We start from the raw sequence: 26,883 nt of genomic DNA on the forward strand, positions 1-26,883 counted from the left end.
GTGCGCACTCCCAGGTCGCGGGGCATCCTGGGAGTTGTAGTTCGAGCGAGGAGGGCGCGGCTCAGCGCAGACCCTGGTCTTTTCTGTGTGCAGGACTTTGGAAGTGGCTGCGGATACCAAGCCTTACACCAGCCTGAGAAAACGTCCTTTACTAGTGGAAATATCTACCTTGGACCCTTTGGGAGCTATAAACAGCAACTAGAGGCTCCTTAGTATAGATTTCCTCTTTACTTTGACTTTTAGTCAAGAGGGACACAAGGCAGGACTTGTGTTGTACCCTTCGTTGCTAGTGTGAGGACATAACATCGAGACCTTTAAACTTGTCGTGAAAAACTGATAGAAAGGGAAACAGGCCAAGCACGAGAGGGACGTAAATCAGGCGGATGTCACCTCAAGCGCATAGTGGCCCTAGTGATTTCCTTAGGTTTGCAACCAGGGGTGATGTCGCCGCGATCAGTTTCCACCCCATCCCATCTTCGCATTCCAGCTTCAAGCTGTACAACAGGCAGTGGAACCGGGCTGATGTAAGTGGGAGAAAAAAGTAGAAGCGCTGCTTAAAGGGGGGAACTGGGGCAGGTGGGCACTCTGAAGGCGAAGAGGAAGACAGCGGGAATACTTCAGATGGCAGCTCTAGGGTGGCCTAAGAAATGGCTGCCTTTTGTCCAGGGCTCTGAGGATAGGGAACAGCCACGGCCTTGCATTCATTCCTTTAATCACTCACCGGTAATTTTCCTGGCCTGCTCTTCAGGAATAAACCATTCCCCGGAATGCTCAGCTTTGATACGCCTTCTCAAAAAATACAGCCAGATAGAGGATTGAAGTGCCTGCTTGAGATACATTCCAGCTACACCCAGTGTGGGAGCCAACTAATTGTCAAGCCTCCCCTGGCATTTACTTCTTCCCCTGAGAGCAGGGAGCACCCCAGGTAAACACCCTGGAATTTCATGCAATTAACATCCACTAATTCTAGCAGTGAAGATCACTGATGATTTGGAGTTTTTCAGGAAAAAAAAAAAAAAAAGAAAGAGAAAAAAAAACCCTCCAAAATGAAAATACACTTAGAAGGCAATTAACATTAAATCTTGTGCCATTGCATCTTATTTTCTATAGCATCTTCGTGGGAATCAATTTCTCAAATATTCTTGGAGATAACAGCTGAGAGCAATTTCCTACAGAATTCAGAACTCAGGTTCAACTTTTATTGAATATTTAACCCACACCAAGAACTGCGCCAGCACTCCCTTTATAATATCTCATCCAATCCTCTAAATAACCCTGCAAAGAATATATTAGTATCCTCCATTTCTACAGATGAGAAAACTAAGACTCAGAAAAGTTAAGTAATCTGTGCAAGGTCACACAGACAGTAACTGGAGATCCAGAAATGAAGTACAGGTAGCCTGACTTAAATTCTAGCATGCTTTCCACTGTTGATCAGACTGTCTCCTAAATTTCATCAAATTCTTTAAAGTAAGATCATCTGTGACCATGTCCAAGTTACATAAAAAAAAATTCTCTAACACAGTCCAGGGAGATGGTGTTCTGACTGGATGAGCTGAATATTCTGGATTCATTTGGTAGTTCTGTATTTCATTATAAGTTAATATATAGGTGTTATGCTAACTGGCAAGTCTCTTGTGAGTTCCTGCTACACCTCTGGGGAAACTGACAAAACAGAGTTCCTGAAAAAGCAAAGCAGAGAACCATGGTTATCCAGATATGGTTTATTTTAAGAAGGACTTTCCTTTACAGCGATATGGCTTCTTCTGCTTTGCTCTTTAATAAGCAGAGAGGGCTTTTAATTCAATGTCTGACTGATTTAAACTATGACACATTTCCTCCCTGACCTTCCAATATGGGGTATTAGGCATACATTAAATATATTTTCTTTTTTAGCTCTTTAAGTTTTTCCTAACAAATGCCTTCATCTTATTCTAATTCATTTTTCTAAAATAAAGTGATTTGGTGATGGATTCTTTTCCTTTCTTCAGACAAGTGTTATCATATTGTAATCACAAGACTCACAAATATGAATCGCCTAAACTCATATACATTAAATACCACATATGGTACCAGACATATTAAGAATAACATCCTAGTATTGGATAAAACTGTAAAAAAATAGAACTTTCCTCACTGCTTTCTCTCTCTAACTACAATCTATTCTGTATACCAGTGCCAGAATGATCTTTTTAAAATAAATCAGATCATGTCACCAACCTGCTCCAAACCACTTAGGGCTTCCCAACACATTTCCTTTGGAAAGGAAAGGAAATTCCTTTACAATACAATCCACCCCCACCAGTCCTTACATGAAAATTTTTATTTCCTACCACGCATACACTCTTTTGCTCTACTCCAGTCACAGGGCCTCCCTGAGGTTTCTCATTCCTGCCAAGTATTTTCTCACTTCAAGTTCTGTCTACTACACAGGAGAATGCTTCCCTCCCAAATACTCGTGGCTAACGCCCTCATTTTCATGAAGGTTCTGTTCAAATGTCACCTCTGAAAGGTCTTCTCTGATCCTCTTACCCTGTCTTTCTCCCCTTTACTTGCTTTGTCTTCTTAGCACCTGTCACTCCCTAACATCTTGCTTTATTTACTCACGTAAGCTTAAGGAGTTTGCATCATTTACCCCTCTCTCCCTAGCGTCTGCAACAATGCCTGACATACAATAGGTATTCAATAAATATTTGTAAATAAATGAATAACTTTCCCTCCCCCTCCTGCACATGAGTGGGATACAGATCCACAAGGTTCATGGTAAATGCCAGCCAAGGTCCTGATGCAGCTATAAACAGCAGCTGTGAGAGGGTTTGGCTCCACAGGACAAGATCCAGTGAAACTCATCCTGAAATGGAGACAGAGCTCTCTTAAAAGGACTGCACTTTATGGGTTGCCATTATTAGCTTACAGTTAGAAAAAGCACAATTCTAGAAGAGGGAAAAAAAGGCAAAACCTGAAAATTATATTTACATAAATAAGTGAAAAGGTTAATCCACTAAATGCCTGTGGTGGATTGCAATATTGTTCCCAACTATTTGCTCTCCCGTAGAGGAAAAGACTACCTTACCCACTGTTATATGACTTGCAGTGCCTCTCTGTAGATATTTTCAGGCTTCTTTTCCTTCTTTCTTCACAAAAATACTGTCATATTGTAATCGCAAAGCTTACAAACATGAATTTGCTTTGGCCAATAAAATGAATTGAAGCGACAGTACGACAGCTTTGAGTGGAGGCTTTAAGAGTGCCATTTCCTACTCATGTGCTTACTCTTTCCTTCCACCAAGAGAATGGCATGTCCCAAATAGAGTCTTTTCCTTCTGCCTGGGTTTTAGAATGAGAAGTCACATGGAATCAGAGCCTCGGCTGAACACAGGTGCTGACGTGTAATGCGAGCAAGAAGTAAACAGAGATTTAGGTTTGTTTGTTACTATAGACTGACCTAGCAAAGCTGACTACTGCAGTGCCTATTCCATGAAAGGCGATCCTCTGAAATAAAAGTGGTCTGGCACCCGTCCCCACACATTTAATCCCACTTCAAGTAATGGAAAACAGTTTAAGTTCAACATACGAAAGAGAACACATCTGAGACTGTTAGGTAAAATATTTGAATAAGGAACAGAGTACACATCCTGTTAGTTTTCAGGGTTTCGCCAGAGTGAAAGTGATTGACAAAATGACACTGTGACTTTACTTAATGTATTACAAGCCCTAAGTAGTGTCATCTTTAAACTTCCTGCCACAGTAACTCATAAAGCGTGTCACACTGAATCATCATTTGCAAATTAATGCCAGCGGCAATTTTCTTGTTATCAAAAGTTCCTTTAGGAAATAGTTTCCTTGATATACTGAAGTTTGTTTTTTTTTTTTAATGTGTTTTATAGGAGAACTGAGAAAACTTAAGCTAAAGACATCAAGTTGTAACTAAAAGGTAAGGATTTCATCCCTGGGAGCTTAGAGTTGGTTAAAGCAGTGGGAGGGAGGAATCAGAGAAGACAAACACCATAGCTGGGGCGCAGGATTTTATAGAAAGGATTCAAGCAAAGCCTTTAGCTTGAAATATCTTTCCCTAGCACCCCATCTCTGCTTGTTAGAAGCTTCCTCATGTTTCATTGCCTGCCTCAAGTGCCTGTTTCTGACTCAAACTTCCCTAAGGCCATCAGCTGGAATTGATTTTGCCATTCCTCATATTTTCATACCCTACTGTGCCTCTGCTGAAGGTGCACTAAATGCATATTTCAGCTAAGTGCCAAAGGGCTGAGAATTTAAATTTTCAGCTGAAGCCAAGGTTGCTCACAGATATCACTATCAAAAAATAAACTTCTGGATACACAAATAAACCTAAATTTTGATGCCAAAATTTAAATTATTGTTTTAATATTATTTAAAATGTTAGTGCTAAAATAGTAAAGTTTAACATAGTATAGCATAGGAACAATAATTTCCCAGTTCTGTGAGCTGTTAGACTCTCCTACAGTCACTGGAGAGTCAGATTTCAGCAGAGGCGAGTGGATGAACAAGAGCCATGTCCTAAATGGAACTAAATAAGAATTAAATTCTGGTTTTAAATTATACATGCTAGGTACACCAAAGATTTCTATAAAGAATAATAGTATGATGTAATCTCTACTTATCTTTCCTTGTATTATTATTTTAAAATTTTAAGCATATATTGACTAAAAAAGATATTCTTGTTCTTCCTAAGTTATCTAATGCAGTCTCCCTTTATATTTGTAGTAACTGTCAACCTATTTCCCTACTTATCTACTTGAAAGTTCTTAATACTTTTTAATAGTTTTTGAATTAATTTATTTTTAATTGATGTTGAAGACAAAAGAAACCTTTCACAATCAGCAATTATTACAGCATTTTACTTATCCAATTAGCAATATACATTTATATTTGATAGAATTTCAACAAATAAATAACAGATTTTTCACTCAGATTAAATCTAGAATACCTGCCTATATCTGAAAATCAATATTCATAAAATAATAGCAAATCTAAATGACATACTTTGTTCTTATCAGTGACACTGTTGACTGATTAGATATAAGAATTACCTTTAAAAATACCTATCACCAACCATGCCAAAGTTCAAGGATGATGGGAATAATATTGAAGTAGGCATTCCAAAAGCTGAGGCCCAAAGCCCAGGACAAATAACAGATTTTTGGACAAATATCAAGACTCTTTGTCTACTGTCACTGAAGCTAGAGTTGGCTTTTAGGCAGGCTCATTCTACTTCCTACTCACAGTTAAGCTTTTAGTCAACACCAAAGTCTTTATCCACACAGATGGCAATTAAGTCACATTTTTCCCATTCTATCTTTTGTAGTTGACTTTTTGGATTAAAAGGAGAAAACTAGAGACTTTCCTGGTGGCACAGTGAATAAGAATCCGCCTGCCGATGCAAGGGATATGGGTTCGATCCCTGGTCCAGGAAGATCTCACGTGTTGCTGAGCAATTAACTCCATGCACCACAACTACTGAGCCTGCGCTCTAGAGCCCGCGAGCCACAACTACTGAGCCCGTGTGCCACAACTACTGAAGCCCACGTGCCTAGACTAGCCCGAGCTCCGCAACAAGAGAAGCCACCGCAATGAGAAGCCCACGCACCGCAACAAAGGGTAGCCCCCGCTTGCCACGTGCAGCAACCAAGACCCAACACAGCCAAAAATAAATAAATAAATTTATATATATATTAAAAAAAAAGTAGAAAACTACTATTGTTTCTATTCAATTTCATCTGATTAGACACAGGCTTAGATTTTGGCCTGTCCAGATATTTTTGAACCTCTCGAAGTATTCCTTATCTCTCCCAGTGCCCATTAGTTAAAGACTCAGTCTGTATTCCATGAGTATCACATCCAAATTACTGATGAACTGCTAACCAAAACTCATCAAGGAAAGAGCCATGTAGTGGCTAAGCCCTCCTGGTTGAAATTCTTCCATTCATCAGCCTTTACTTATGATCATGAGTCAAAAAAAAAAAAAAAAAAAGACTGTTTAAACCAGTCATTTAACTATTTAGTTGAACTGTTATACAGCCCACATTTCTCAAGGGTGTTGAGACTTTCTCAAATGTCTTGATGAAATCCAAACACAGTATGTTCTTTTGACTGTACTCTCATGATTTCCTATCATTTAATATAAGTGAATTTGTGCTACCTGTTAGAGATCACTGCTTCACTTCTAAGTGCTTACAAACCACTACAGCGGATAATACACTTTTCTAAGATTTTGCTCAGGATTGATAAGTTCAGTGGTCTACAATTTGGAGACCTCCCCCACCTCCACCCGGCCTCCACCACCACGCCTTTTGAGTCATGCATTGATTTTCCTACATCATCTCCCTTCTTAGGTTGGTTGGGCCAAAGCATAGCGCCGCCTCATCCAAGCTCATGTACATCTAGTTCCTACAGAGGCCCTGTGATATGTGGGATAATTGCAGGAAGCTGTGGGCATCTGACTGTGTTCCCTGACTGGTGGGCTGAGAAGCAAGCTGTTCGCTGAGGCAGGGAGGGTGTGGGGCACCACTTCTTACAGCCCCAGAGAAAGGCTGAATGATCAAGAAAGGGTGGTCCATAACAGAGTCAAGTCTAATATACAACACACCCAAAGTCAAGGAGTCACTGCTCAAAGCCAGACTGCCAAATCCAAAGGAGGGCACCCAGAAAGCAGGGCAAGTACAAGCAAGTTGAAACATCAGGGAATTCATGAGGAGCTAAATGAGAGGGTGGGTCAGGAGTAACTTCTGAGTCAGCTGTATCTTATTTATATCTGATTCTTGGAGTGATGGGGGAGGGCCTGTCTGCCAGAAGGGAATGGACAGTGGAAACACAAAAATGAGTAAGATTCAGTCCTCCTTAAATTCCTGACATTGTCAGCATTAAACAGGGAACTTTGTTGCTGTTAATATCCATGGATATTAATTTAGGTTAGAATTTAGGATACTAATACCTAAGTGCCTTCTGTATGCCAGGCACTGCTCTAAGTATTTTTACACATGAATCCTCATAATAGTCCTACTGTGAAGTATGACTGTGATTCCTATTTCAGAGGTGAAGAGACTGAGGCTAGGTAATTTGCAGAAATTCACACAACAGAAGTGAGATCTGAACTAGGCAAGTCTGACCCCAAAGTGCACACCTGTAACTCCCATTCATTACAGCCTCAGAGACTGAGAGAATTCTTCAGAGAAAATAATTACTTTACCTCCTTGACCATGAAAAGGTATGAGACAGCAAATATAGAAATTAGATACAGGCCTTCTATGCTTCTTCTTGGACCTCATCATCAGTCTAGGTGACGAAGAGTTAGGGCAGAGTTCAACAGGGTGGCAGAAAGAGTAGGTTTTCTTGTTTTTCCAGGACAAGCCTTTACAATGTTACTTTATTTTTAGTGTTCCCTGTTTTGAATCCCAGCATAGCTTACAAAAAATTTAATTCCAAAGTTAATATAAAAGATTCAAGGTAAAATACTTAACGCATTTGGGGTTAAGTATATCTGTATTCTTGCTCCCATTTATTCTAACAAATGTTGACTGTTTAGCTGAATGTGTGTGTGTGTGTGTGTGTATTTTCATTTTAATACGGAGGTCTTGTTTCTCCTCTGGCTACTTCTGGTTGTCTGTCTACTTCTTATCTTCCTCATGGTAAGGGCACTCTATGGTCCTTTCTAGCAAATGTACTTTTCTAATATGAGAACATGGTGCCAATCATTTATTTTAAAGAGACAATGTGTCTTAAAATTATCTAGATTAAATCAGTCTTTACTTTCATTTTAAAAGAAAAGTTTATTATTCCTAATGTTCTGTACATTTTCACTTGGAAATTTCATTCCAGACACAAATGAATACATTACATCTTTGAAAGCAGAAAGATCTTGATTAATTAAAACAGTATACCTTTACCTTAGCATTAGGTCAGGCTGGCAAATTCCAAAAGGCCAAACACTGCACTTATCTGTGCCGACTGGGATCCTTATTAATTATCATGGTAAAAGTATTTCATGCTTCATACATTTTGCTTTTTTACACATTTATTTCCCACATAATGTTCAATTTCACATTTAAAAGGCAAATTAATCTTTAATTCCCTAATGAATATAATCAATGTCTACCTTTGAAAAGTTTCAAAATGAAAAATGAAACTATGTGGATTTATCAATAACTGCTTAGCCAGATAAATGTTGCCAATATAAGTTTAAACAGCTTACTAAGTATTATTTCCTTTGTTCTCTTCAAAACAATACAGGTACACATAAGGTCACACATTACAGGCATCTGAACTGGTAAGATATTACACATTGGTGGCATGCAAGTATTTTACATTTTTAAATGCAATGAAAAATGCTGCTTATTTGTTTTCTTTAAATAGATGAAACAGAATTAAGATAAAGTTTTAATTAAAATATAAATATTATTCCATGAATATAATGGGGTTTTTTAAAACCAAAGTGGCAGAGATGAGAATTTTAGTTCAGAATAATTTCTTTCTTAACTAAAGATTGTCACTGGCAAAATTTGGTACTAAAATAAAATTTCCTTAAAAAGTACATTTTCTATCCATCTCATTTCACCATATGGCCAATTCTTATCTATCCACATTTAGATTATCCATGGGAAAGTTTTAATCCTGGACCAGCTTCTCCCAATCACACAGTGTACTTCTGATTCTGATTGGCTTCTCTCTGTTATCCAGTCAATATGTGCTCAGTCAGACACACACACACACACACACACACACACACACACTCCTCTCTCTCTCTCTCTCTCTCTCTCTCTCTCTCTCTCTCTCTCTCTCTCTCTCTCTCCCTAAATAAAAACCTATGAAAAACATGCCATGTTTACTGTGCTCAGTTTCTTTCTTTGCATTTCCTCCTCTCTTTCTCCACCATGAGAAATAAAATACAAGGAGAAAATACCATACATTTTAAAATGTCAAAAAGGCTGCTCCTCCAGAACTATTCTGAAAACAGTAAAAACCGCTGCAGAGGAACAAATAACTCTGTGGAATGTTCAGACCTCTTCCTCTGAACAAAGCCTATGGAGGAGAGATGGAGCCGCAAGGGAGGCATTGCGCACCCGCACCCAAGTTCAGAGGCAATGGAAACATTTAGAATCACAGGATTGTAACATTTGGGAGCTGGAAGGGACCTTAGAGAGCATCTAACTCACTTCATTTTACAAACGAAATGAAGACAAGATAGATGGAAAGACCTGCCCAAAGTCACACATAGCTGACATACAAATCAGTACTATTTTCCAAAAATATCACTTGGTGGAAAATTGAGCATAATTCTTGTGGGGTTGGAGGATAATTCAATTCAAGCAACATTTATTAAGCACCTGTTATATACAAGGCACCTTACTAGATGTTACTGAAGATGCAAAGATTGATGAGACAGTCCCTGCTTCCCAGTACTTATGAAAGTTCCTTGAGGCTATGTTTCAATATCTTTCTTAGCAGAAAATAATACTGACCAGGACTAAGGTTGCTGGTGATAACAAAGCAGCTGATGCCCAGGAGAGCTGATCTCACAAGTAACACTTTCTCCCTTTCCCCATCAGGGCTCGAGCCTGTTACACAGCTGTTGGGGCCCTAAGGACAGTCTTCCTTCCTAGGCCTCCAATCACACCTCAAATCTTAGCCTACCCCACCCCCTGAGTAGTGACAAAGCTGACAGGAGGGCAGCAGTGCGCCAGCCCCTCCTCTCAACTCTTAATCACTGTTTGCTCTCCCCTTAGTGTCTCTGCAAGGGTCCTGATCACGTCCCAGGGTACTGTCGAAGTGGCCCAGGAAAACGCCCACCCACATACTTCACTGGTATATCTAACACCCACTGCGCCCATCAAACACTTCTCCCACCTCTATGTTGAAAGTAAAATAATTCCAGTCCCCTACATCATACCCATGTTTTAATTCCTCATATTCAAAAAGATGTGAGAGATGTAATTGTTGGTTAGAAGAAAATAAAATGGATTCAAGAGGCAGTGGAAAACGTTAGTGAATAGATAATAAAAATGATCTCCCACTTTTGTATAGCCCTTTCCAGTATAGTGTTTTCATCCCATTATCTGATTATATTCTCACCACAAGTCTGTGAGGTAGTTAGTGAAGTTTATTCCCATTATAGTATAGCTGAAGAACCTAAGGCTTGAGAGACTAAGTGGCTTGCCCCAAAGTCTCCCAGCTAAGAAAGTATGGAGCCAAGTGTCCAAGTTTCTTGACTCCAAATCCAGTGCTCTTCCCCCTATATAGTCTATAATTGTCAGGCAATTGAATGAATTGCCCATGATCATATACCTGCTAAGTGTTGGTGATGGGATTAGGAGTCAGCCTCCAAACCTGTTAGTATGGTGCCCTTCCACCATACCAACTAGCAGAGCCAATGTGCTCAGAATGACTACCATGGAAGATGTCAGAGAAAAGTCTAGTTTCCTTCACCCTCTCCCAAGTCAATGGTGCATCACAAAACTGGGATAACCTCTGGTACGTGTACAACCTTCCTAGAATAGTACCCAGAGGCAGGTTATAAATTCAAACCTTGCAACTCCTCCATCCATCTACTGAATGTTTAATTATAGCTGTTAGGGGCAGATGGGAAAGAGGTAAGCTGAGCAGAGCTTACTCCTACCCTTAAGCAAATTAAAACCTTTAATTTCCATCTTCCTTTCCCACAGCACTTAGCCCCTCCACTCTACTAAACTCCTGAACCACAAAACAAAATTCAATCTGACCTAGAGTTGGGAGCAAGAACAATGAATACATGCTTAAGGTTCTGGGTACTTTTCTCTCTCCAGCTTGTTATCAGGGGGCCCGATCATGTGATTTTCATCCAGAGGGCTCACCTGATGCTCCCAAGCATTCTCACACTTCTCCTTTGCATGTGTCTCAATCCTTGAGCATTGAGGACGGCATGGTGAGTGGTGGGGATATTTTAAATGAGGAGCAATAAGGGGAAACTGCTACTGGAAGGCAGAGCTAAAATATTTCTTCTTAGTTCTCTATTCATTAAAATTGAAAATAGCCGTCATTGCTTCATTAGTGGAAGAGAGAAAGGAAGCTTCAGAATCATGACTTAAAACCCAACTCCAGAAACAGTTCCACTGAGTACAGGTAACACAGCACAGAACAAAGTATCCACAGCTTACTGCCCCCTGCCCGTTTTTGCTTATGCAATCAATACTTGAGCTAAAGATGGTATCCACTTTTCAATAAGGCACTCTACCCCAAAACCCAGAAACACAGATCAAATTATATTAATCCAGAGTTCTTTCACTTCCTGTCTCCTTCACAGTGCCTAGAAGAGGGCTAAGTACGTCACACCCACAAAAATGGAAAATACCCCCAAACGCTTTTGTAAATTTTAAAGGGCTATCTTACATTTAAAACATGTTGATGCTTAAACTGGTTTCAAGTTTGACTGTCTGAGATATTCTCATGGTAGTTATTCAGAACACACTGGTTTCCCTAATGCTGGTGACCTGCCAGGGGCCACATTTCTGTCTGGAAGAGAAGCAGCTGTTCTTTTGGTTTGCTGGGCCAGGCTTCCCTTAGGGAAACTGTTTTGAGGAGTATAGGCATTGGGATGCTTTCTCAGTTTTTAAATGGAGATGGGCTTTTATTGTAAGATGAGCTGCGTGCTCTAAGATGGGTGAGTTGCATGAGCCCCTCCAGGTTAGTGATTCTCTACCTAACCTAGGCCCGCAGCAACTCTGAGAAGGAAAGGGGAGAGAGAGGGACTGGGAGACAGCACCTCCCTTCAATCAGGAGTCCAGCTTTGGCCAAACACCTCCTTACAGTATTTGGCGATCTTTATGTACAAAATATTTATATACAATATATCCTACAAAGATGGAAGGAAGGGGCTTAATCATGTGGATGAAGATGAAAGTGCTTTCACCCATACACTTTAGGCATATGGAGAGATTTGGTGCTGGAACAATGAAATGATTTCCAGGCTTCTGATATTCATTCCCTAAGAGTTATCTTCCATACATGCTGTGAAATTTGGTGGTTGGTGACATAAGCCACAAACTCTAGGGAGTGATTTCACATTTCACCTGGGCCTGAAGCAACTCTAAAAAGGACAAGGGAAATGGGTCTGGGGAGAGAGTACCTCCCTTCAATCAGTGGTCCAGATGCAGTCAAATACCCAGTTAGATATTTGGATATTTGGCAACATACACACACGCACCCACACGCGCGCGCGCGTATTTACATTATGCCCTACCGAGATGAAAGGAGGGATTTAATCATGCTGATGAGGATAAAAGTTTCCGTTATACACTTCTGGCAGATGGGGAGATGTAGTGCTAAACTAATTATATGATCTCTCTAGACTTCCAAAATGTATCTCCTAAAAGTCATCTTCCACATATGCTGTGATGGGTGTTGGTGATAGGAGCCTGCAAGTCCAGGTGAGTGATTTTACACTTAGAGTGGGCCTGTACAAGTCTAAAAGGGGAAAGAAGGTGGTCTGGGGAGAGATGATCTCCTTTCAATCAATTGTCCAGATGTTGCCAAATATCTCGATATAATATTTGGCAAAATGCATACATATAAAAATATTTTATATACATTATGCCCCACCATGATGGATGGTAAGGGATTAATCATGCTCAGGATCACGAAAGAGCTTCTACTTACACACACTTGGCAGACAGGGAAATGAAGTCCTAGGCTAATTAAATGATTTATAGGCTCCCCCAAATGTAAGTTTATCTTCTAATAGTTATATGAATACTCATGGAAATGTCACCTTTCGAGCTACTACAAAAACACAGGTAATGATAAGATAAACTGATTAACAATAAATATTTGATTTAATAGACTCTATATACATGTGACCCAACTATTTTATAAGCTAAAAACAGTGCTAAATTTTGACAATATCCCATTATCTTGCTTTAATACTGTCGACAACTGCAGCACAGTCACTATCAAGTCCTGATTTTTTTTCTTGCTTTCTGCCAGGGTTTGCCAAGAATTGCTTTAGCCCCCCGTCCACAGCACCTTGGGGCTGCAGGGAACACTCCGTAGGATCCAAGATTTCTTAGGGGTGAAGGCAAGAAAGAGAGTAAATGAGAAAAGAAAGGAAGAAGCCTTACTTAGAGGGGCATGTCAGTGACTCTGCACTTAAACATATTTGCAACAAATCTAAAGGGATAGGAGAAAGACAACTAAGAGATGTGTCTTCCCTGGCAACATGGTAACCAAAACATGTATACAAAAAGAAGAAGAAGAGGGAGAGGGAGGGGGAGAGAGAAAGGGAGAGGGAGAGGAAGAAGAGGAAGAAGAAGGAGAAGAACTGTATACATTTTACCCAGTGGTGTGCTGCTGAATGTTTATTAACCAGCAAACTGGAGGTAGGGGAGATGGGTGAAATTTGAAAGCCATCAAAGGGGTGAAAGCCCTGATTTGTAACATTTGCTAATTTCCATGGTATAAATACTCCCACCATGGCCAATTTCAAACTACCAACAAGAAGTACTGAACTTCTGAGTTGGGAAGAACTACTGAGTTGGGAAGAACTACTGAGCTGGGCAGAGATGTATAAGAGCACACCATGATATAGTATTTCTGCCATACAGACACAATAAGTGCAAATAATCTCAAGAGTATGAAAAATAGTAAAGTGTATTTTTGAGTATTACTTTTGTTTTTTAATATAATTTATTTAATTGTAAGTGCATGTCATTTACTTTTTAATAATGGTTGTGTTTAACAACCAGTTTACAAAATTCTTGATAATTTAATAATGAGTAAGCCTGTGAGTTGGCTCTAACATACCACACCTAAATGAGTAAGAGGGAAAGAAAAAATCAGACTGAAAACTGTCCAATAGTAGTTGCTACAGAGATAGATAGATAGATAGATAGGGAGATGCAGTAGAAAGCTAATTAAAGGATTTTTAGGGTTTCCAAAATTCAACATGCTCTGCTCATTATTCCCTCAAAAAGTATAAAATATTCTTATGTCTCAAAGGATTTTATTTTGTTTTCTTCTATTTTCTTTTCCAAAGGATTTTGGAGATAGAGATGTGGGCACTTATAATACAGGTAAATGTTCAATTTTATAAGGGCTTTCCATCCTAAACAGTTTCCATGTGCTTTATAAACTAACTAGAATAATATATGAATTGTTTTTTCATTTATTTGTTTTACTGCTATCAAGCAACTCAGGAACACTCAATTACTTAGTAAATTCTGGATTGGGCCCACCTTCTGCCTGAGTCAGCAACTTCTTTAGATCCAGTTGTCACCAGGACAAAGGATGTCACCTTTACAAGGCTCAGAATTATAAGGAAAAGAAGAAAAAAGAGAATGAGTTGGAAGGAAAGGAGGTGGGGAAGGGAGGCAGAGGTGCCTAAGGCAGTGTCAGAGGGTCACCAAGTCCAGCCTCAGGCACTGACAGTTACCAACGACCTGTGAGCTGGCGCCAAAGGCTGCAGTCACATGTTTCCTTAGCTTAATATCGCACTGGTGCACTGCTAGACGAAAAGATTCATGCATCTACCATGCAATCATCTCAGTCATACTTTCACAGGCTTTGTCCTTGGGATGACAAACATCTGGATAAACGATAATTCACATTTTTTCCTGATGTTTGAAAATGTCTGGATGGATCATGCCATGTGGACAAAATCTGTATAATTAACCTGAATGTTCACATTTCATCCTGTGATCTTGTTGCCCTAAAGACAAAGCAATAAATGCTTCTAAAATTTGCCAAAATAATGCAATCATGTGCAACAGAAAACCTTAAGGTGCGATTATTATTGTTTTATTTAGGAATATACTATTTTAAAAGCTTCCCTCTTGCTAAAATTTAAAAATTTGCCATCATGGCTGGAAAACTTTAAAACATCTTTGTAAAAAGTTATCCATAGAGTGATGTTAAAGATCGAATTTACATGGAATAATCAGTAAAAGTAGGCATGCTAATTCATTTTGCTACTTGTGAGTCTGGTTTGAAGCTATTTTTGTGGGTGAAAGAATATTTCATACCTATTTGCTAAAGCTATGCTTATGTATCATAATGCTGTCTTCTTTTTATGAAGATGACACCACTGATCTTCAACCAATAGGGCATGTGCATTTTGTGATTTTTCTGGAACTAAGGGAGAATTTGTGTTAAGTTGGTCACATTTTTTCACCCAGTGAAAGATTGGCAATGCTAACTTCTTATGTGGTCAGCAGAACACTTCTGACGTATTTAGCCTAACTCAAAGCTATGCATGTAAACAGAGATAGGCCTCTATCTTAATCACAGTTACAAACACATTTATATACTAAGTTCCTTTCAATGGTTAAAAAAAAAAGTTCATGTAAGAAAGCAAGACCACCCAATATGAAAGTCACTAAACCATTTTCAATTGTTGTCACCCACTAAGATCTGCATAAGTCCATTGGTGCAAGTTGCCAGAGGTGCCCACGAGCAAATAAAACAATCGTATATGTTTAAAAATCCAAGACAAATACGTAGTGCTAAAAAAGAATAACAATTAAATTATTAGTTGTGTGGTTAACGGAAATGAACAACCTTTGATAAAATGGTCCCAATGGAGAAGGAGAAGAGCTTTTGTTTTGAAATTGCCACCATGGTGAAACTTCCTCTTCTTGTGGAAGTTTATCTTCGGTCTCCTTCAACTCGCTTTTTACGAACTAGGTGAGAAAGAAAGGTTTAAAAAGACAAAATGAAGGAATATTTCTTAAACTTCAGACAAACAACAATAATCACACAGAATAGCAATCTCACACACTTGAGAATACAGTTATCAAAAATTTCAATATTTAACTACCCGTGGCAATAAATGGAAATGATAGAATAGTCCAGTGCCTTTTGTAATTTACATTCAAATAAAGCTAAGTCTGATAGTTGGGAACTTGAATGTTAGAGCTTTCCCATTTCTATGGAGTAGAAGGTCCAGAACAAACCCACGAAACAGTGAACTTCTAAATATTTTCATGTTTACTTATCCACAACACATCTTCTCAGCTTCTGTGTAACTCAGTCACCAACTGGCTATAACTAACTCCCCAGGATGACACATTCACAATTCTGATTCTGGATTGAAAACCAGGAGGAGCTGCAAACAGAAATTTAAAGTTTCTAAATCTGTTTTAAATGGAAACTTCGAAGTATCAACCTCCAAGGAAGGTATGATTCAGATGGCTAGCAAACTCAAGAGATTAAGGTTCCTTTAATCTGGTACTTAGTATCAAAGAAGCTGCCCTGACTGCCTTCCCAGTTTCTGCAACCCTCTTCTTCCCCCTTTCACCTCCCCACCTGCAGGCTCCTCTGGTGGATAGGAAGAGGGCTGCTCCAATCTTCCTGGATTTGGCAAAAAAAAAAAAGAAAAGGTGCCCTGGCTGTGGCCCTGCCTCAACTTCCCACTTTAAATAGCCCAGCCTGCTCCTGCTCGGCTGCAGAAAATTCAACAAAAGCTGTTGCCCACAGCTGCCGCTCTTGGTCTCAGTACTGCCTCTCCATTTACTTCAGACCTCTTGTTTTGCCTGTTTTTCTTTGCTCTCCGTGTTGTTCAGATGAGGACCCACGTGTTTTCCCAGGAATCTTCCAACTGCTGCTCTAATCATTCCCCAAAGCCCTGTTTGCTGGGCTGCCCGCTGAGCCTCACCCTTTGCACCTTGGAGGCAGGCATTGCCATATGCCTGGCCAGCCTCTGGGTGCCATTCACTGCACCTTTGCTGGGCCTCAGGGTCTTGGGCAGCAAACAGGACACTAACATGTACCTGCCCCCTTCTGGTTCTAACCCTAAGCTTCCATCTTGTCCACCATCTGAACCCTCTCCATGGCCAGCACTGTACTTGGCAGGACACCTTGTCCAGTTTCCCTGTCCAAGGTCCGGCATTCTATCCCTGAACCTCAGACTGGGGACTGAGCTCTGTTATTGGCAGACTGCTTGCCAAGTGGACTGTCTGCACCTGGATGGCCTTGCTCCACACTGCTTCAGGTGGCTGGGATGTCTCCAGACCAAGCCTTCCCAGTCAGTCCATTCTTCTTTGCTGTGGTTGACCAGGACATGCCTCACCTCATTCTAACAGAAGTTCTCAGCAAAGAGTGGGTAGCAGGAAAGATTAAAGAGAGGCTAACTGAAAAAGCTACTTCTGAGTTTAACCTTTATAAAACATAGCTCTGTTAGGTTATTTCACATGTAAATCACCAATAACCATATTTAACCCCAAGTACAAAAGCACAGTCAGGAGTCAAACATAAGTGAATTGGGAATTTCCATGTCACTGTGTCCATCTTGTGGTATAGATAACAACAGAGGGTGATTACACGTAAGAAGTAAGTAAAGGAGAAGTAAATGCACAAAGGAAATCAAGCAAAAATCAAAGCCTGTCTGGAAAAAAAAGAATAAACAGTTCCTCTTGAAAGAATGCTACAATAAAACTTAAACACTGTGAAGATGATGAGGATTCCTATGACCATGTAATAATGTGCTTCTGATGAAGGGCTGACACCAAAGGCCAGTGGAAAGGTATCTGTGAGATGTTATATCTGGAGAAATGAATGGTCATCCTGCTCTTCTAATTGCTAACAGCACATATTATGGCTGCATTACCCAGGTCATTATTCTTTGTGATGGCAGCTGCCACTCTTGTTCGTGGTCCTTGCTTGGTAAACTGATATCCAAACTTGAGGATCCTTGAATTCTCCTCGAGCATCTGGGCAATTTCCATCTCTACGGCTGTTCCCAACTGCTGTCTCTGATTGCAGGTGTGGACACATACAGAGAATGGCCAAGAAGGAAGAGGAAACAGTTACTCGCATGGGAAAGATGCATGGCTATTTGTTGGATAAAAAGGCAAAAGTCTCAAATTGAAAGGGACAAAATCACTTGAGGTATTTTCTCTCATACAGTTATTTGAGAACTGTTCCTTGAGAAGCAAAATCCAACAGACAGCTGAATCTGCTGGCATGTTAAACTGAAAAGACTAAGCAAATTATTTATGAAGGAAAAGACAATTCCAGATGTAAAATTAAAGCAAAACTAATACTTGGTGTTTCCAATTACCCCAGTACCTGCTGTTTAAACAAAGGGTGTTTTTTTAATAGTGACACTGTCTTATAGCAATCAATCCAATTATGGAATTTTCTGTTCTGGGGTCCATATCCAAAAATAACTGAAGATGGGCCATTCTCTCCCAACAGTCTCACTAGGAGATCCTCAAGAGGCTTTATTAAAGTGGTTTGAACTGTAGCTAGTTGAATTATCGAACACTGAAGGGGTTATTGGGCTACAGGAAAATCCCCTAAGTTTTTAAATTTGGTGGAAAGAGGCTTTTTGTCTGTTTGCTTTTTAAGTTGAGACATCGAATAATAATTTAAAAAGTAGAGTTAAAAAATGGGGCATGTAAATTTAGGAATTTACAGTTAAATTTAAGGAACATAGTATATTTTTTCATACTATATTCATTAATTTTTTTAGAAAGTACAAATAAAAGACAAACAAAAAAAGTGTATAAAATATAAAAGCTCCCTTTCCCCAGTATTCCCATTCCCCATAGAGAAAGCCAGTTTGGCATGTAGTCTTTGAAACATTTTCTGTGCATTCATATGTCTACGTAATCACATGTACATCTACGCTTTTTTTCACATAAATGGGTCACACTAGCATATTGTTCTGAAACATGTTTTTATTCTTCATTTAACATTAAGAACATCTTTTTATGTAGGTAAGTATGTTTCCCTCATCCTTGTAAACAATTGCGCAGCACTGTATTGTAGTAAGTGATCATAATTTATTTAGCTATGCTCTACTGACTGCTACATTCCTTTCCGTTCCTATTCCAAACTATGCTATGGTGAACTTCCCTTGCACACAAAGTACGTCCTGGGGCATTTCTGCCAGTGTGCCTGTAGGGCAAATTATAGCTGGGCCCAAGAGTAAGCATGTTTCAAATTTTGATAAATTACTGACTTACCGTGAAAGGTTGTGACGATTTTTATTCCTGCTGATAGTGTTGGAGAGCTAGTGTTCCCTACTTTAGCCAACACGGGATATTATGAACCTTTTTCACCTTTTTCAATCTAAGGGGTAAAAATTTATTTCACTTGTATTTATTTAATTGCTTTAATTTGCATTTCTCAAATTATGACTAAAAACAATTAATTTTCTTATGCATTTATATTTCTTTGTTTGGAAACTACCAACCTCTGTCATTTGTATATTTTTCTACCAGCTTGTGGTTCCTGTTTTTAAAATTTATATATTAGGAAATTAGCCCTTTGTCAAACATGCTAAAAAAACTTTGCTCAGTTTGTCTTTTGACTTTCTGATTAAGACCTTTTTTCATTTTCATATAGTCAAATTTATTAGTCTCTTAGATATTATGTCATGTTGAGGAAGCCTCTCTACTTCTCATTTCTTCCATTTTTTTTATGATTTCATATATTTTAATATTTAAATCTTCATTTTACCTGGAATGAATTTTAGTAGAAGAATTAAGATAGAGCCCCAACGTAATTTTGTTCCAAAATGTTAGTGAGTCACAACATTGTAAATCAACTATTCTCCAACAGAAATTTAAAGAAAAATGCTAGTGAGTAGTCCCACCATCTTTTACTTCATTCTTTCCCCGCTGAGTTGAAATACTACCTTGCTGCAAAATTCTCAGGTGTACTTGGGTGTGTTTCTGGACCCTATGGCTTTGCCAAGTCTATGTCTGTGCCTGAATCATGCAATTTTGATTATATATATATATATATACACACACCTTTTAAATATATTAAAATATGTAATATATTAAAAGATATATTTAAATATATATATATCTTTTAAATTTGGAAAATTTAAGTATTGAGCAGATGAAGAAGAAAAGTTAATGGAGGAATTTTTGTGTTCTAGGCAAGTTCTAAGGCTTAACTCTGTTCCTCTTCTTTCTTTTCATCCAGCAACCTGTCAAATGAGTCTCTCCCCAAGAAATGAGCAAAATGTGATATTTCCAGTCAGAAAATAACAATTCTGGGTATCCACAGTATAGAGATTACTGTTCTCAGCAGCGTAGGGCCATAGGAGGGAGAGGCAGCAAAAAAGGTAAGAGATACTGACCTCAAAGTTTCATGAGCAACTTTAGTTCATGACACACTTTCAAACAACGGGGCTGTATTAGAGATTGAGACTTGAGCTAAGGTCGGGGCTGCCGTAGTTATGGCTTATGCCCCCGGGGGCGGCCAAAGGTGCTATCCAAGGGCAGAAGGAGCTCAAGATGGATGTAGCTGACTGAGGGGGATGACATAACACCCCTCTATTTCCCCTCACAAATCTTAGGCATTTGGAGTCTTAGATTTGGGTAATATACAGGTTGAGTGTGCTGTGGTGATAAAAGGATATAAGAGCCGAAGAAAATTATATTGGGAGGAGGGCATATAAAAGAAGGGGAGAAAGTAGTATAGCATAGAGCATCTTTCTTTCTTAGCCTGAGTCTTTTTTTTTTTTGATTTGAGATCTTTTGTGTTGTATAAACCCAGGGCAACAAATGGGCACCAAAATTTCTTATAATTTGGATGTTTCTCTTTTTTATTTTAAGTCACTAAATACAAAGAAAAAGAAACAAAAGCACACAGTCCTTCAGATCACCTTTTTTGTGACCTTTTTTCTCTACTCAAATTTATTTAGCAGTTACCCATCTGTTTCATTAATATGCATCACTGATTGTTCTTCTCACAGGGGCACCTGATTAAATCATCACTTGTTTACCTGGAGCTTAGTCATGGCAGCTCATGCCAGTGCTGGATTCTCAGCAGGCCTTCATTTTGGTGCAGCTGCCTGCTGCAATGATGCTAAATTGGTCTCAGCTGCTGGCCCTTCCTGAGGAAACTGTCTTAGAGATTATTTTATTTCAAACCCTTCACTGTACAGATGAGGAAATTGAGGTCTACTTCTAACAGTCTATGAGTCAATGAAGAAAATCTGGATGGAAGAGAAGTTTTGAGTCTGAATTTCCTTCATTGGAATAAAGCAAATAATTTTTCCAGTTGCTTTAGAACTTAACACTCTTTCTTATCACAAGTAAAGAGAAGCCATTTCAGAAGCATATTGCAAGATGAAAGTTGAAAAATTACACAAATCCATCCCTAGATGACTGAGGACGGGAGATGAGGTTTGATGCTTCAGAGGGATTTAAGAGAGCAGACTTTATATTTCAGGGTCTTCTTCACATGCATTCTAAAAAGCTACTCTATTCTAAATTTTCAGGATTTCAGCTCATTTAATAGGTATAAGGTTGCTAGATTTAGTAAATAAAAATACAGGACACACAATTAAATTTGAATTTCAATAAATAACAAATAATTTTTTAGTATAAGTATGTCCCAAATGTTTCATGGGACATACTTGTACTAAAAATAATTCATTGTTTATCTGAAATTCAAATTTAACTGTATTTTATCTGGCAACCCTAACTAGGTAGTATCTTACAAGGAACTGGTAACAAAGCACGTGGAACATTATTTCAGATATGGGGTTTCACAGTGGCCTGAACCAACAGAGAAAGTTAAACATACTTTGGAACGAGGTATCCAATTCTGTCTTAGCACTCCTGGAAATATTTACTAAGAGTCCTCATAACTTCTTCCTGATACTAGCCTATTTGATATATATCCCTGAGCTATCACTTCTTTTCACTCACTTAATATTTCCCTCTAGCTTGTTTTCCTACTCTCCCACGCCCTAATTTACTAGCAGCTGGACACATTAGGATACACAGGAGCGAGCTTCCTAAGTGTGTACAGCCACGTGTGCACATTCCCAGGGATTCACTCCACACCTCTGCAAGGGAAAGCTGTTTTGATAATGCATCCCTTCTAGGGAGGGTGAGAGTGAGGGAGTGCCTGTCTCCTGGTGGGGTTCCCCTGCTCCCCTGGCAACAAGGCTCAGGAGGAGTCTAGGGACAGAGGACCTGCACTGAAACAGCCCACTTGTTCCGGTTAGCAAAAAAAAAAAAAAAAAAAAGGAGAGTAGAACTATTCACGGGATCTGCTGGGGGTCTCCAGGCTTAGGCAATAGTCTTGGGTGGGACCCTGGGGCTTCATCACATCTTGGAGGGTCTAGACCAGGGATTTTCCTAGCCATGCAGGGATCACTTCCCCTACTGCCCATCCCGTCACCCCACAGGGGAATGCTCACAGCACAGGTCTCCTTGCTTTCTCCTCTTTCTGGTCCATTCCAAGGCCCTTTATTCCAACTATACAGTGTCTAGACCTCGCAGATTCACTGAATCCCACTGCAGACACGTCCCTGTAGCCAAAGGGGAAGGGCACAGCATCATGCTGAGAACTGAGAGCTGCTGTCTGGGAGCAGGAACCAGCTGAAACCAGCAGAGCGACTACAGCAACACTGTAGGCTGACGCTGGGAAAAAGAGGTCTTCGGGGTACAGGAGGGGGTGGCTCCAGGGAAAAGCGCCTTTTGCTTTGGCTGTTGGTGGGACCTGGAGTCTTGCTGCAACAGAGCTGAGACTGTGATCACACTGTGGGTGTGGACTACTACTCTAAGCCAGGCCATCTACTAGAACCCCGAGTCCTTGAAACAAGGCTCTGTGTCCAGCACCAGACAGCAGGAGCCCGGGACTGCTCTTTTGGCTCTGGCAGCCTCCAACCAAGGACACGGAGTCTGTTTCTGGGTGTGGCCACTCTGCTTTTCTCATAGTCCCAGCGAGAGGCAACAGCAAGGCTGGGGCAGGACTGCGCTGAAGTTCCTGCTAAGAGGCAAGGATGATGAAGGCTGAACAAAGCAGCTGTCAACAACTCTGCCCCCATCTCCTCTTTTTCCTCCTCTGGTGCCTGACTAGCGCAGGGCTGGGGAAAGCTTTCTGTCTCAGGCTTCCCCACTGTGCACCGTTTAATCATTAATATGCTCTCCCACACACCCTCCACATGCCGGAAGCTGTCATAATTTACCAGAAAGCCAGAACATCAAACTGAGTCACAGAACTTTGTCTTTTAACTCCCTCCATTGTGGTATTCCTCCCTTTCACATGTACCCTGTGCGTTAACTCACCTGGTTGTCGATCTTGATCTCTGTCAAGGTGTCATTTTCTTTGAGTGCCTCTACAAGGGCCAGGATCCCAGTACCAGTGATAAAATTGGATTCTATGTTTAGACTTTTCAAGGTCTTGTTTACTTTTAGCATATCTGCAAAAGCCTTATTATGTGAAAAAGAAAATAACCATTAGGGTTTCTGAAGATTTATTTACTAAGCTTCCCACCCCCACATTAAATACATATTTTTTACAGTACTTAAAGAAAACCTTAGTTAAATCATACTTTCACCTCCAAGTAACAAAGATAATAATTAAAAAATGCAAAAAGATAGTTCAGTTCAGCAGTCCAGACTTATGAATTTCATATACATGCAAAACTAAAAAAAAAAAAAGATATTGACATAGAATTAACAACTTTGTTTTATTAAGTAAGGACATTAAAAAAAACTCACTACCATCTGTTATCATTGTCAATTTTTTTCTTTTTTTGAGAAAAGGCATTTTAACATTAGGAAAAGTGTAGAAACGACATAGTCTCAGAATTATTTCCCTTTTACTATGAATGGATAAAAATTTTTTATCATTGACTAGCATTTGGGCACTACTTCAGGTCATCACAAATCAGGATTTTTCAAAGATAACTTTTGGAACAAAATCAACACTCAGAGTGGCAGAACTGCTAAAGACTCCTCCCAGTTCAAGACAGCAGACTGTACACATGAACCTGTCTGCTCCCTTTATTCCCAAAGCTTCCCACTGTCATGAAGAAAAGATATAATTTTTAAGTGGCTGAAACTCTCACAGTGCAAGAAAACAAAAAAAGAGGGCCATTATCTTGAAGAATCGCTAAAACACAGAAAACAGAAAGATTGGTGGAGAAATTAGCACAAAATTGCCTGAGATGCCAGAGGTAAGAGCTGATTAGGGCGTCTCATTAAAGAGCTACCTTAGGAACAGGTGGATCAGCTAGAGCAGGTGGCGAGCACACCATCCCTCCCTGTGGCTTCCCTGAAAAAGAGCGACTGCCTGCATAACCATCAGTGAGAAATCTCCCAGGAAGGGGCTCTAGTGAGGGTGCTAGGTCCCAAGAGAGAAGCAGTGCAGAAACTGAGGCACCTCCAGATCTTCCACCAGATACTGTGTCGGAGAAGGGAGAGGAGAGGCGGCGATTGCCCAGGAAGGAAATATACTGAAATGTATCCCTTGCAGAGTGAAGCCCTACTAACTGGAGCACTTGCAGAGGACTCCCTGGTTGCCTGCCAGCTTCTCATGCACACACTGCAGGGAAGGCCGCCAATCAATTCACCTGCCTGCTTACAAAAGCACTCACTCATTCAACCAAAAAAGACTATTTATCAGGCTTCTACTGTGTGCTAGCAGTAGAGAAAAGAAAAATCCCTGTTCTAGGGAGCTTATATTTGAGTAGGAGGGGCAGAGTCAATAATTAATAAATAAAATATGTGGCCTGTCAGTTGGTAACAAATGGAGAAACATAAAGGGGCTTCCCTTATAAGGGAGAGATCTGTTGGTGAACCAGATCGACATAACAGGAGAGGAAATAGTCCCGGTTTACACAAATCAGTTTTGTTCTCTATTTGGAAATATGACCAGGCAACCAATGATTACTAGACATATTAAGAAAACCAACACCATGAAAGAGAGAAGCCAAGTTGACCAAACAGGAGAACATGCCATACAGGGACAGAGATTATTCAGAAAACAGAAATATGTAAAACTTCTAATTGTTATAGTCTCTCTGCACCCTGCCCTACTTCAAAAAAAAAAGAAAAGAAAAGAAAAAGGAGAAAGAAAAAACATTGTAGCCATAAAATAAATAAAGACTGGCTATTACATATATTTTAAAAAAGAGGACAAAGAACAAGAAAAAGTTTTGAAAATCTGTACTACATTGAAATTTTAAAAAGCAATGGGCAGGGCTTCCCTGGTGGCGCAGTGGTTGAGAATCTGCCTGCCAATGCAGGGGACACGGGTTCGAGCCCTGGTCTGGGAAAATCCCACATGCCGCGGAGCAACTAGGCCCATGAGCCACAACTACTGAGCCTGCGCGTCTGGAGCCTGTGCTCCGCAACAAGAGAGGCCGCGACAGTGAGAGGCCCGTGCACCGCGATGAAGAGTGGCCCCCACTTGCCGCAACTAGAGAAAGCCCTCGCACAGAAACGAAGACCCAACACAGCCATAAATAAATAAATAAATAAAAAATTTTTAAAAAAAGCAATGGGCATTTAGAATTATAAAATGATCATTGCTGAAGAGCCAGTTGGTGATCTAGAACATGGAACTCAGGATGTTTTAAAAAATGTAGAGTAAAAGACAAAGAGAAAATACAAGAGAAATGTTAGGAGGTATGGAGGGAAAGATCCAGAAGCTCAACATTCATCTTATTGGAGTTTCAGAAGGACCAAAAAAAAAAAAAAAAAGACAACAGAAAGGAAGAAACTATAAAATAATAGGGAAAAATTTCCCAGAGTTGAAGAAAGCTTCAAGTTTTTATTTGAAAGAACCTGCTGGATGCTCAGCAGACTAAATAAAAGACTCATATGTGGGCACATACAGGTGAAATTTCAGAACTCCAGGAGAAAAGAGAGAGTCCTAAAAGTTTTTAGCAAGAAAAATTTACTCACAAAGGAACAAGAATCAGACTGCCATTAGTCACCAGATTTTAAGGCCCATGAGAACAGAGATTTATATATTTATACAGCCAGATAATTGTAAATGCTGGTGATGTTTTAATTTTTTTGGAGTCACTCTATACACATAACAGAATATAATGACATAAAATGTATAAAGCTCAAATGTGTGAAATGATAGAATAACTACAACTCAGAGGTAGAAAAGGAAGGAGGAATAGAAGGGAGAGTGAGTACAGAACTGCCCTCATCTTTTCTAATGGAGAATCAAAAATTGTCTAAGATAAGAAATCAAAAATATAAGTGCATGTATATTAGTGCTTTTCTACCCTGGTTGCATATTAGAATGACCTGGAAGCTTTAAAAAATATAGCAGTGCGTGGGTCCCACCCCAGATGAATTAAATCAGAATCTCAGGCTGTGGCCTGGACAGTTGTTTTTTTGTTTTGTTTTGTTTTTTGTTATTGAAGTGTAGTTGATTTACAACTGCATTTTTGAAAAGTTCTCCAGGTGACTAATGTTCAGCAAGGATTGAAAACCACTTTAATTAAAGTCATACAGACAATGAGAAGAATGAAAAACAAACTGCTAACAGTGATTGCTCTGGGGAGTAGAACAAGGAACTTCTGAACTATTTTAACTGCTTTTATGGCAGAAAAGACAAGAAGAAGGAAGAGGAGAAGGAATCCAACTTGGGACAAGAACAGGGTTTCCAACCTCGGGTCTACTGACATGAAGCTGGATAATTCTTTGTTGTGGGAGGTTGTCCTGTGTATTGTAGGAGGTTTAGCAGTCTCTGAGACCCACGAAATGCCAACAGTACCCCTCCCAGTCATGACAACCCAAAATATCTCCAGACACTGCCAAATGTTCCTGGAGGGCACAATCACCCTGAGTTGACAATCACTGGACTAGAAGAATAATCAATCCTGTGTATTAGTCAAGCAGTTGCTTGAACTACCAGGAAGCTCAAGGATTTGGACTGATGTTATTGTACACCATGTAAACTAAAGTGCATTTATTCAGTGCTACGTCTTTAGTTAGAATTAAGTGTATGCATTTTAATTAGAGCCCCAGAAGGGAATGCATCAAGCCTTTCCTTATGGACGCTCCAAGCTTTGGGATTTACTTCTATTTCTAGACTAACAAAATGTCAGAGCAATTAGACCTTTGTAAAAAAGTTGCAGGACCTCTTGGCAAGTAGCCATGATCC

General features: G+C 39.7%; 1 protein-coding gene across 3 annotated transcripts in view; it reads right to left on the minus strand.

Moving 5' to 3' along the window:
• Window positions 1-7,788: 7,788 nt before the first annotated feature.
• TMOD2 (tropomodulin 2) overlaps window positions 7,789-26,883 on the minus strand; it is a 60,792-nt gene continuing 41,697 nt past the window's right edge. For all 3 annotated transcript variants that reach the window (XM_057544206.1, XM_057544207.1, XM_057544205.1), the window contains 3 exons: window positions 23,040-23,183; window positions 17,603-17,747; window positions 7,789-15,677 (listed from right to left, as the gene is read on the minus strand). In XM_057544206.1, coding sequence (XP_057400189.1) covers window positions 15,643-15,677; window positions 17,603-17,747; window positions 23,040-23,183 — 324 coding nt within the window. In that variant the 3' untranslated portion in view covers window positions 7,789-15,642. The remainder of the gene's footprint in view (window positions 15,678-17,602; window positions 17,748-23,039; window positions 23,184-26,883) is intronic.

This window comes from Balaenoptera acutorostrata, chromosome 3 (genome assembly GCF_949987535.1).
Source record: "Balaenoptera acutorostrata chromosome 3, mBalAcu1.1, whole genome shotgun sequence".
Lineage (NCBI taxonomy): Eukaryota > Metazoa > Chordata > Mammalia > Artiodactyla > Balaenopteridae > Balaenoptera > Balaenoptera acutorostrata.